Here is an 11,375-nt window from a genome sequence, read left to right on the forward strand (position 1 = left end):
CCCAGATCAACACTAGGAGATATGGATAAGACATGCATTAGATTGCAGTTCTGCAATGACTATATATCTCTCACTCAAAAGAAGAGAGATCACAGCAATAAACTCACACAATTTCATCTGGGGGCAACTCTGCACCAGCTCTAACAGTACCTCGCAGCATGACCTCGGACAACACACTTAACCTTCCTGGGCCTCAGTTTCCTCACATGCGTAGCAGGGACAATAATGCTGACCACCTGACCCGCTTCCCAGAGTGGTGATGAAAAGTAATAAAAAGCATTCAAGAGGCACTTTACAAAGCTACAAGGGTGGCAACATTAATAAACGACCCCAACAGACCAGGAAAATGACTGGCCACACTTCAGTGAATTTCTTTCGGGTAGCTGCTCACTCAGTTCACTTCACTGATGGTGCTGGGGCTAAGGTCCACCCTGAAGAAAGTTCTGGAATTCCGAATGGGACTCCTGCTGGCTGAAGATTTTCCATTATGAAGAGCAGCATCTTGCTTTAGTTATAATTTCCTCCTGTTTGCTGGCTGCCTCTGCCAGGGGCTAGGTTTCTATTACATGGCCACAATGACAACTGGGAGCACCCCAAATGTACTAAGTCAAAGGCCAAGTCACCCAACTGCTACCTGCTTTTTAAAAAATTGTGTAAAATATTGTTAATAACAAAAGTTAAGGACACCTTGCTAAGAGTTTTACATCTCATTAAATCCTTTAACCAACATATTAAGTTCCATTTTACAGATAGAAAAGCTAAACTCAGAGAGGCAAGTCATTTGCCCAAGGTCACATAAGCACTGTTATCAGAAACCTCTAGCAATGCACACCGGAGCTTGCAGGTAGAGGAAGACAATTCATCAGACACTCAACAAATAGTTTATTTGATCCCTGTACGTGACACATACCATCATACTCAACTAGGAGACACTCTCAAAACCAGAAAAAGATCATCAGTTTCTTAGAAGCAAGAAAAGAAGAAGACTAAGTAGGACATATAGAGAATGAGGCAATTCCCTGGGAAGCTTAGGAAAATGGGTCCCCCTCCGTGTGTACAGTTCAAGAAATTCAAAGCAACTAACATTAAGCTATGAGACCAAAGACCAAAATCTCTCCCCGGCTACATTTATTCACTACTACTTTCAACAGAAATGCGTTCCCCCAAACTTCTCATTCATTCCACACCAACCTGTCCTTCCCACATCTTTTCTAATCTGTGAAATAGGAGCTGGTATCGTCAACAATTTCTCTGGTAGACATCCTTTAAGCTCAAGTAGATGGCCAGGAAATTAGCAAAGAGAACCAGTATACACAAAGATGCAAAGATTCAGGTATACTCAATTTTCAACTGTCAAAACACTGCCTCAAAGGTGAAAATGTTACCCATGTAACTGCCACAGCCTCCTTACTGGTCTCTCTGCCTCAGGTACTATCCCCTTCAATCCATTCTTAACACTGAACATTAAAATTAAAGCAAACTTTCTAAAACACACATCTAGTATCAGTCCACTTCTTAAAACCTTTCAATGGCTTCTCACGGCTTTTATGATGGTCTGATCCAGTGGTTGGTCCACAGGCCAAATCCAGCTGCCACCTGTTTTTATAAAGTTTACTGGAACACAGCCATGCTCACTCATTTTCCTACTATGGCTGCTTTTGTGCTATAGCAGCAGAGTAAACAGTTGTGACACAAACCCATAAAGACTAAATATTTACTATCTGACCCTTTACAGTAAAAGTTTGCTGACCTAGTCTAATCTTTTTTTCTACCCACCATTTAATCCTAAGAGCTTATAAGGCCCTGGCTTCTGCTTACCTTTCCTCCTTAATTTCTCACTGTATTCTCCTATCTCCTGCCCACTGAGTACTGTATGTTTCAATCACACTGAACTTCAGTTTCTCAAACTCAACAAAGCTCTGACCTTCACACTTGTTTCTTCACATCTTCGTCTAATGCTAGCTGAGTAGGTTACTTCCTCTGAAAAGCCTTCCCTGAACCCACCAGTCTGGGCTGGAGATCCTTCTAAGTACTCTCAAGCACATATACTTACCTCGTTACAGCACTCTCAGAGGTCTTGTGACTGCTTCAATACTATCTGTCTCGCCCATGAACTTGTAAGCTCTTTGGTGTCAGGGACAGCAGCTGTCTTGTTCACCACCACAATCCCACCACCAAGCAAAATGCCTGGACCTCAGTTATTCAACAAACAGCCTCTGACATCCTGGATATCAATCATCAGAGTCTACCTTTTTAGCCAGCCCCGATCCTCGTAAAACGGAGACAGACTGGGATTAACCATCCACCCAAAGGTGACCCACAACCCAAATTTGATAAATGCATGTGACCAAGATCCCAAAGGCCTTGGTCAAATGCATTTATCAGAAGCCAAATAAATGTGATCCTTCCTATTGTCTTAAGATGTGTATTTCTCAGGATAAAGGATTATTCCGGTTCTATTCAACCTTCCTGAACTTCAAGTAGGTGCTCATGTAATGCCCACTGAGGAATCATGGCAGAACTTGAAAGTATGGATATCCCACCTTCAACTCTCACCACTTTATAGACTTTGGGTAAGTTTCAGTAGCTTTTCAGCATATGGTATCTTGTCAGGAAAAGCTACAGAAAAGTACAGTCTGCACCAGTCCCCACTCCCCACCCTCCAAGCCCAAATACTCATAAGGAAGAAGTCAAGCCAAACCTTGACCATGCAACAGGATTCTCACCTCTCCTTACTTCGAAGATGCCAAGACTGGCCGCTGGGGATGCTGAAGGTTCTGTGAGAGCTGGAAAGCCCCAATGCTGTGGATAAATACAGATCTCTGCAACAACTCTATTTCAATACTGTTTGAAACAACTTAAAGATCACACTATACTTCAAACTCCTAAACTCAAACTACTTTGGGATAACAGTTATCTATGTGAAAGCACAGTGCCAGGACAGGGCTTTCAGAAGCTACTAGTACTACAGGTGACCTTTGAACAACACAGATTTGAACTGCGCAGGTCCACTTCTTATGTGCAGATGTTTCTCAGTAAATAAATATATTGGGAGATTTTTTTTGGAGATTTGTGACAATTTGAAAAAGCCCGCAGATAAACCACATAGCCTAGAAATACCAAAAGAATTAAGAAAAAGTTAGGATGTCATGAATGCATTAAATATAAGTAGATATACACATAACATACAAAATATGTGTTAATCAACTGCTTATGTCATCAGTAAGGCTTCTGGTCAATGCTATTAGTAGTTACGTTTTCGGGGAGTCAAAAGTTATAAGCAGATTTTCAACTGTGTGGGGAGTCGGTTACCCTAACCTCTGCGTTTTTTCAATGGTCAACAATATATATTTTTGCAATGATGAATTTCATCTTCTCTAGTGGCATACTTTTCTTCCTAAGGAGGTTTATCTCCTAGAAATACTAAATATTTACAATATCTGAGCTTGGACTGAGAGAGATGGCCATGAAGTCGTGGCTCTCTGGATAATCCCGAATCCTAGTCTAGCCAAGGAGGGGATACTAGTAAAGGCTGACAATATTCAGAACTCAGGCACTGAAGCAGGGATTGGGGGAAACACTGGTTGCCACAAAGCCACAGGCCATACTGCAAATGGCCACACAGACCAGGAAACACTTGCAGGATATATCTAGGTCTGCCTCAAGTTCTAAAAAAGTCAAGGTAATCAAACCCCAAATCAAATCATCAATGGACACCTATCATATTTATCACTTAATTCAGATTTTCCATACTCCGGTTTCTCTTCAGATCACTTAAATCTTGCACCTTTTACTCATCAGATCTTCAAAAGGATTAGAAGTTGCAGAAGTGCCCTTGTAAGCTAGCAACGCCCTTGCACAAAGAAACACCTAGGTTTGGAACCAATCTATTCCTTCTACCACTCCACACATTTAACACTTTATTCTACTCAGATCCCCTGGAAAAATGCCACTCGCCAACCTACCCCACCGCAAAGAAAACACTTTTCAAAATGAAAGGGAATAAAAGCACTTTTATTTGGAAATTTCAAGTTGCAAGGAGAGCTCTCAGCCAAGCTCTATGACCTAGCTAGCCGATTATTTACAGGATCTTTGGGCAGGAATTGTTAATGAGCTTTTAATTTGGAGTGCTTAAGTTGCCAAAGTGCTCTGAGCTCCAGTGAAGCACCACAGAATCCATAAAGGAAACCTTATCAATCACTTCCCGGCAGCTACCTCCCCCAACTCCCCCCACGAAAGGCAGCCAAGTGGGTTTCTAACCAAGATCACAGACACACACATTAGTGAAGTCACACTCCAAGTCCCTGTTTATAAATTGGCTTTCAAATGCTAGGGGATTCAGGTATAATATACTTAAGCTCCAGGCATGAACCCACCAAAACAAGGCATGCTGTGTATGATAAAGTCAGAATAAAGCAGAATTTGATGAAGCCAATTTCTGGTAGAAACTCTACAATCAAAAATCATTCAGCCAATCACAACCTACTATCGTTCAAATAGTGTACGGTCTTTAGCCAATGGGATTCCTGGTTTTTTGCCCTTCGCCTGGGAGACTGATAAAATGTCTGACAAGAACTAATACCAGAGAAGTGGCCAGAGACCTACAGCAGAGGGAATGAGGGTACCATCAGTTTACAAAATCCAGCCCTAAGGACAGAATCCAAACCCCCAATGAGAAGCCACGTTCAGCATCTTCCAAGTCAACAAGGAGCAGTTATATTTTGCAAGAACTCGCAATCAAGCCCCAATCCAAGTTCATGCCTTTTTGTTTTAAGAAAACACCTGTTGCTGGAGCATTTGCAGGAAAAGCAAACAGAAAGCTAGCCAAGTTAGGCCCCTTATTCAATCCTTCCACCGTAACTACGACCACCGCAACAGATTTACAAAAAGAAGTAAACTGCTAAGCTTGTGTGTCTGTGTGTGTGTGTGTTGGGGAGAGGGTAAAGGGAATGTTCTCTCTACCATCTCCTTGCTAGCTTTCTATCCTCTTTGGTCAAAGCTCTCTTCCTCCTCCTAAGCAATCCCAGGTAGGAAGTCAGCATGCTTAATCACCTCACCCAGCCTGTCTTTCAAAGCCCTGCCCCTCTCCTTCTCCGCCTAAACGTTTCTCAGTAGACCATGCATCCAGGGTGAGCACATGGGCCAGCACCCCAGGCTGCACAAACTGCGCGCCGCGACCCTCACCCCGCATGCATTACCAGGGCCCAATCTGGGGGGGCCTCGCCGCATCACCCACCCCGGGGTGTTGCCCCCAACTCGGGCCCATCCAAGTCCAGGGAATTGTAAGGGGAGGAGCAGGGGGCCAGGAGACCAGCCCTCCTTCCCAGGGCCGCCCCCGCCCCCCGTCAGCAGCGGGAGAGGCTGTCGCCATGGCAACGCCCCCTCCTCGGGGCCAGCGCGGCAGGCTCCCTCCAGGTGCAGGCCCCGACTTCTCCCTCGGCCTGAGCAGGCGCTCAGGGCAGTTTACGGCGGCGGGCGCGGCCCGCGCCGACTGCGGCGCCGGCCAGGCAGAGGCAGGGCCAGCTCCGCCCGCTCCCCACCGCCCGTTCCCGGCCGCCTCAACAGCGGCAGCCAGCACCACGAGTCCACAACACACCGACTCACCTCCGCGCACTCTGACCCCGGCCGACGCGGCGGACGGGCGGGCGCGATGGCCAACCGCTGAGCCCGCCGCCGGCTCCTGCGACCAATGGGCTGCACGGGGGCGGGGCTTCTTCTCCCCAAAGGCTCGCTCTCCCGCCGACATGCGCGCGAAGGTGCGCCAAGATGGTGACTCCCCACCGCAGGCCTTATGGGACTTGTAGTGTCGAGGTTGCACGTATTTAGAAGAAAGTGAAGGGGGGGGCCTCACTTCTGAGCTGTGAAAGAAATTTTCTACAAAAGGAAACTTTCTAAGGCCTAGAGAAACCCAGGTCCCCCACTTCCGTTTTCCCACCTTCCAATATACTCATGAGGTGAATATAGGCTCATAAGGTGACATGTTGTATTTAGATGTCACCTTCTCATGATTAGTTCATTCAGCAAGCCACTACTATCATTTACTCTCTGAGGTCGGCCTGGGGAAAGACCTGAGAGGAGGGGGATTTTAGGCGAAGAAAAAAATGCTTAGATTTCTGAAGGGCCTTCCCAGGGAAGAGGGAGCTAAGTTGTTAAGATCAGCTCCACAGGGAACTTCAGAGTTAAAAAGGATTCTGGCCTCAGCTGTGGGGAGTTTCCACAGTCAGTCTTTTCAGTCAACTGGAGAGAACTCTGGCCAAAGCCAGAGATGTATTTGTTCATCTTGGTTGTGCCTCTCTGGTAAGTCATGGGCACTAGGTTCTGAGCTGGGAAACCCCAGCCTTGGCCAAGCCAGTGATGGTTTTGACAGCCTCCCGGTCAGCCAGGAACCATCTGTGACCAGCTTCGGTCACCAAGCCCTCTGTCTGACATCTACACATTTTCACTTAAGAAAATGTCGTCAGGTCTGGGCCCTACCATCTCCGTGAAATCTGACCTTAACATAATGAATGGTTCCCACCTGAGCTGGGAAAGCCTGGTAATCCCCCCTTTAAGGAACGCCTTCCTTAATCCCACATGATGGGTTAGGTGATTCTACTCTGCACCTACGGAATTTATTGCATTGTTTTATAATTGTCCGTTTCTTTGTTGTCTCTCCCCCAGGGCTGTAAACTCCTGTAAGGTAGGCATTATTTCTATATTGTTCATGCTGTAAAGTAATATCCAGCACAGTACCAGGCATAAAGCAGACACACAATAAATGTTTGTGAACAAATGAGGGAATAAACACCAGCAGGGACAGGTGTCACTTAACCAAGGGTCAGTAAAGTGGAGGCACATCTGCCCATCGCCTGATTCTTGGAGCTGGAATTGGGTCTTCCTCTTTCCATTAATGTTATCTAGATGTTAATCCCAGTTGATCATATCAGTCAACATATTTTATAGTGCCTCTGCTAAGTGTCAGGCACTGTTTCTGTTGCTGAGGATTCACTGGTGAATAAGACACACAGAATCTGTGTCCTCAAGGAGCTTTTACATTGAGGAGGAGGAGGGGAGAGGAAGAACAGACAATAAACAAGTAAGTAAATAGATAAATAAAATCAGACCAGTATAAAATAGATAGCTGGTGGGAAGCAGCCGCATAGCACAAGATCAGCTCGTGCTTGTGACCACCTAGAGGGGTGGGATAGGGAGGGAGGGAGGGAGACGCAAGAGGCAGGAGATATGGGGATATATGTACATGTATAGCTGATTCACTTTTTTATAAAGCAGAAATTAACACACCATTGTAAAGCAATTATACTCCAATAAAGATGTTTAAAAAAAAAATAGACTAATAAGAGGCCTTAGTATGGCCTCTCTTGTCTCTGGCTTTGTTATATCCTGAATCTGGCCTGAGAATATGGCATAGCCAGCCTTCTTGGCTGTAAGAATGAAGTAAACACACACTATGAGAATTGGAGGCTTTCCTTAAGGCCCAGCCCCAGTATCCTCCATGGAACCCTTGACTTCCCCAAAATGTGTTCTTTCCTCCTTGGTGCTCTAGAGCTCATCTGAACAACTTCCAGGGCCTCACCACATTGTAAGCTCTTTTTGGACAAAGACCAGGCAAAATGCACTCAAATAATAGGACAGTTTAAGTACACTTGGTACCTTACACTGCTGCCTAACCCAGCATTTGGCTCCCTCAAGCCTTTGGCTGTGTTCTGGTTCCCTAGAAAACAGAGCCTGAGGCAAAGCTTATGTAGTAAGATTTCATTGGGAAATGTAATCCCTGGACAGCAAGAGTGAGGGGGAAAAGAGATGTGAGGCAGGGAAGGAGGGAATGAAAATATAAAGTAGTATTGTTATGACCAAAGCTTAACAGAAAACACAGCTAGTTGCTCTGTCCTACAGACCATGTAGAACTATCACTTCTCAGACAGGAAGAAAGGGAGGGTTGCGTTACCCCACCACTCCCGTAGCCACAGGGGGCGCCAGATCCCACACCCTAAAGCACAGTGGTTCATCTGAGACTAGGAAGGATGAGAGGAGCCTCTGGCCTGGTCAAAATAGGCCACTGCAGTCCCATCACAATGCGCACATTGGAAGCTCTTTCAGAACCTAACCCTCCTCCCAGAGGGCGCTGAGACAACCAGATGTGTTAGTAAATGACGTGATAGTAGTGGCAGCTGGGTTGTCCATAAAACAGGTGGCCAATGTCTAGGGTGGGGCAAGCAGATGGGGCGAGTGAATTTTCGGAGACAGATGAACTGAGTCCAGTACAGGCACATATACACCCTGGGTAGACTGCCTGGCTGCTGGATTCAGTGACTGAACTAAAGTGAACACTGAGAGCAAGAACCAAAGAGAACCACATGGGTTCTTCTGCAGCCCTGTCAAACCACCAGGAAAATCCGCAAGATAGCCATCAAAGTTGGGACCTTAGCAACTGAAGGACAGAGAACCCAGGACCCAAGGACAGTGCATGGCAGCCCCCAAACTTGGCACAGCTGAGAGAACCCAGACTGGATCCGAAACCATTTTATCTGATAAGTGGAGAAACTGCTTCTGCCATTCTCAGTCCTGTAAGCTATGTAAGATAGCATAGTGCAGTTATAGGGAGAGTGAGTGTGGAGAGAGCCTGCTCAGGTGTGCATCCTGGCTCTATCTGTGACCTTAGGCAAGTCACATATTCTCTGAGGCTCAGTTTCTTCATCTCTATAGTGTAGATAATACTAGTACCTACTTGTTATTAGAATTAAACATGCTTAGCACAGTATCCTGCATAAAGAGTGCAGTAAATATTGGCTGTTACTATTATTCTTGCCCCTCCCCCACCCCTCTTCCAACTCCTCTTCCCACCGTGACCACCACCATACCACCTCCTTGCTCCCCCACGCCCAGCCCCAGTCTTCTCTGCTCCAAGAGCAGTGGAGCCTAGACCTGGCCATGCCTTCTTCACCCTGCTTTCCCCAGGGCTGTTCCCTATGAGCCCGAGCCATTCATCTCCCTGGTGACCTGAATCTGAACTAAGAGATGGATGTGGTGTGGCTGAGGCCAGGGTGGTAATGTGCTCCCTTATCTCTGTGCCCCTCACTGGGGCCTAGTTAATTTTCCCTTTGATTTTAATATAGATTTATTGAAAGTTTCAGTTATCAAAACAAACTGCGGCAGCAAATTGGTGTTCTTTGCTGGCCTACAAGTGCCTATAAAGCTGCCATGCTCGGGAACGAATGGCGCCTCCAGGAGGTCAGTCATGGCAACAGGAAGTCCCTGGGGACGTACACACTGCCGTTTAATATTTTTCTTATTAGCCTTTTTCTTCTTGGCTATCTAAGCCTCCCCTTTAAATCGGAAATCAAATGGAGCCACCTGCCCAGAGAGGCTCTCTTCCCCAAGCTGCTCCACTGTTCCTTCTCCAGTCCTGGCCTCCCCACCTCTAATCCTCTGACTTCTCCCGGCCTCACCCATTGTTCCAGAGAGAGTTGTGATTCACATGCCCCAGAGGTATGGCCCAATGCCCCGTCCCAACTGTGGAAGGTTGGCTTAGGCTATCCAGCCACTAGTCAGAAACAAAGAATCCCTAGAAAAGATTGGGGCCTCTTCCAGATCTGGTGCTCAGAAGGGAGGAAAAAACAAAGTTTTTAAAGCAAAAGAGTTGTTTTCCAAAGGGCAGACAGTCCTGTCAGGAGCTACTGAACTCAACAGAAGCAAAAAGGAGATGATGATCCTAGAGATTGGGCAGATTTTCCTTCCAGCTCAAGAATTGTCTGATTTCATTCTCACATCCCCACTGCCATTCCCAATAAGGCCCCTCCTCTCAATCCCAGCTTGATTTTTCAGACCCTCCATTTTCTGGTACCAATCTGCCTCTCTAAGTGCAACCTGGTTTCTTGCTTGCCCCAGTGGCTCTTATAGGTAGAACCACTCACTGCCACCTCTAGGCTCTGGAATCAATCCTGTCCCAGGGGAGAGGCTTCATGATCTGGTAACCTCTCCTCTCCCGGTCATCATCTCCTCTTCTGGGCCTGTGGTGCTGCTGGGTCACTTGTACATGCCGCATCCCAATTCCCAAGGGCTTCTCCTTGCTCTTAAACATTCCCTGCCAGCAACAAGGGCTACTGCTCTTCCTCAGAACTCAGACTATGACTAAAGGTCCTGACGGCTGTAGCTGTGCAGCTAGAGTGGTGGCAGGTGCAAGGGTTTGGATCCAGAGAGTCCAGGAGTTGAACCTTGGCTCTGACGCTTGCTGCCTCTGTGACTTGGGGAACCTCTCTGTGGTTTCATTGCATCTTGTGCTTGCATCTGCTCTTTTCTAAGGACCACTCTATAATGAAACGACTTGTCTGTATTGCTCACCTACAATACTCTGAGATCCTCGAGGAAGAAGACTGTGTTTTAATGGTCTTTATATTCCAGATACGTCTATTTGATGAATAAGTAAAGTTCCTCTACTATAAAATGGAGATAATACCTACATAAACAAGAAAGCACCTACCACAGTGCCGAACCAACATGAGGTAGGTGCTCAGTGAGTGAAGTTTCCTTCATCATTTTTCCCTTGAAGTTGGTCATCAGCCACCAGCACTCCCACTTTTTGCCTGTTCCCATCTCGGCTTCAAGTTCAGCTCTTCTCTCCTGTTGCCTGCTGGAGCCCTTCCACCACAGTTCAAATGACAGCATTCACCCTGGCCCCTTTAAAGTGACGCCAACTTCTCCTCTCCTCTAGACCAGGCTCCCTCCATTTCTCCAAATCTACTCACAAACTGATGTCTCCTGGTGGCTCTATTCCCTGGACTGCCTTGTAGCTCATCTATAGCAGTGCAGATGCTCCCTACCATCTATACCAGCTGGTGATACCAATAAATTTACATTAATGTTAGTACACCAATGTTGCTGATTCTAGGCCCCTGCCCGCTCCTGTAGAAATATTTGTCCCCTGCAGTGTTCCTTAAAAAAAGCCTCAATTGTGCCCATGGAGCAATACAAGCTACTATGATCCACTAATTCTGTCATTAAGTGCACCATGGATGCTGGCCTTGAATGCCTCTGCCTGATGTGCTCAATTCTCGTGGTACCATGACAGTGTGAGAGCATGACACTCTCAAAGTAAGAAGATGACTCCCTCCATATTACATGCAGCTAGGGGGATGTGAAGCCCCACAGCAGGGAGGTTTGAGCTCTTAAGTGTTTCAGAGGCAGGTCTTTCCACTTATTTAACCAGTCCTTTTTCTTCCCATTTTGTACACCTACTACCACTTCCCATTTTGTACATCTACTACCACCAGAGGAGCGAAAATAGGGTGAGTTTAATAAGAGCCATTATACTGAACAAGACCCACGATCCCTCTTCAACCCTTAGTCCTATTGTGGAGACTGGCTGCTCTGCCAGAACT

The 11,375-nt window shown here is 46.4% G+C and overlaps 1 protein-coding gene across 5 annotated transcripts in view; it reads right to left on the reverse strand.

Moving 5' to 3' along the window:
* Nucleotides 1–5,610, reverse strand: part of ERI3 (ERI1 exoribonuclease family member 3) — a 129,283-nt gene extending 123,673 nt beyond the window's left edge. For 2 of the 5 annotated variants that reach the window (XM_079901630.1, XM_079901629.1), the window contains exons 1-2: nucleotides 5,237–5,555; nucleotides 2,727–2,802 (exon numbers count right to left, since the gene is read on the reverse strand). In XM_079901630.1, coding sequence (XP_079757756.1) covers nucleotides 2,727–2,802; nucleotides 5,237–5,371 — 211 coding nt within the window. In that variant the 5' untranslated portion in view covers nucleotides 5,372–5,555. Of the gene's footprint in view, nucleotides 1–2,726; nucleotides 2,805–5,209; nucleotides 5,556–5,604 lie in introns of those variants that run through there. The other 3 variants (XM_079901633.1, XM_079901631.1, XM_079901632.1) reach the window with 3 other exon arrangements.
* Between the last annotated feature and the right edge of the window lie 5,765 nt (nucleotides 5,611–11,375).

Source organism: Stenella coeruleoalba (assembly GCF_951394435.1).
Source record: "Stenella coeruleoalba genome assembly, chromosome: 1".
Classification (NCBI taxonomy): Eukaryota; Metazoa; Chordata; class Mammalia; order Artiodactyla; family Delphinidae; genus Stenella; species Stenella coeruleoalba.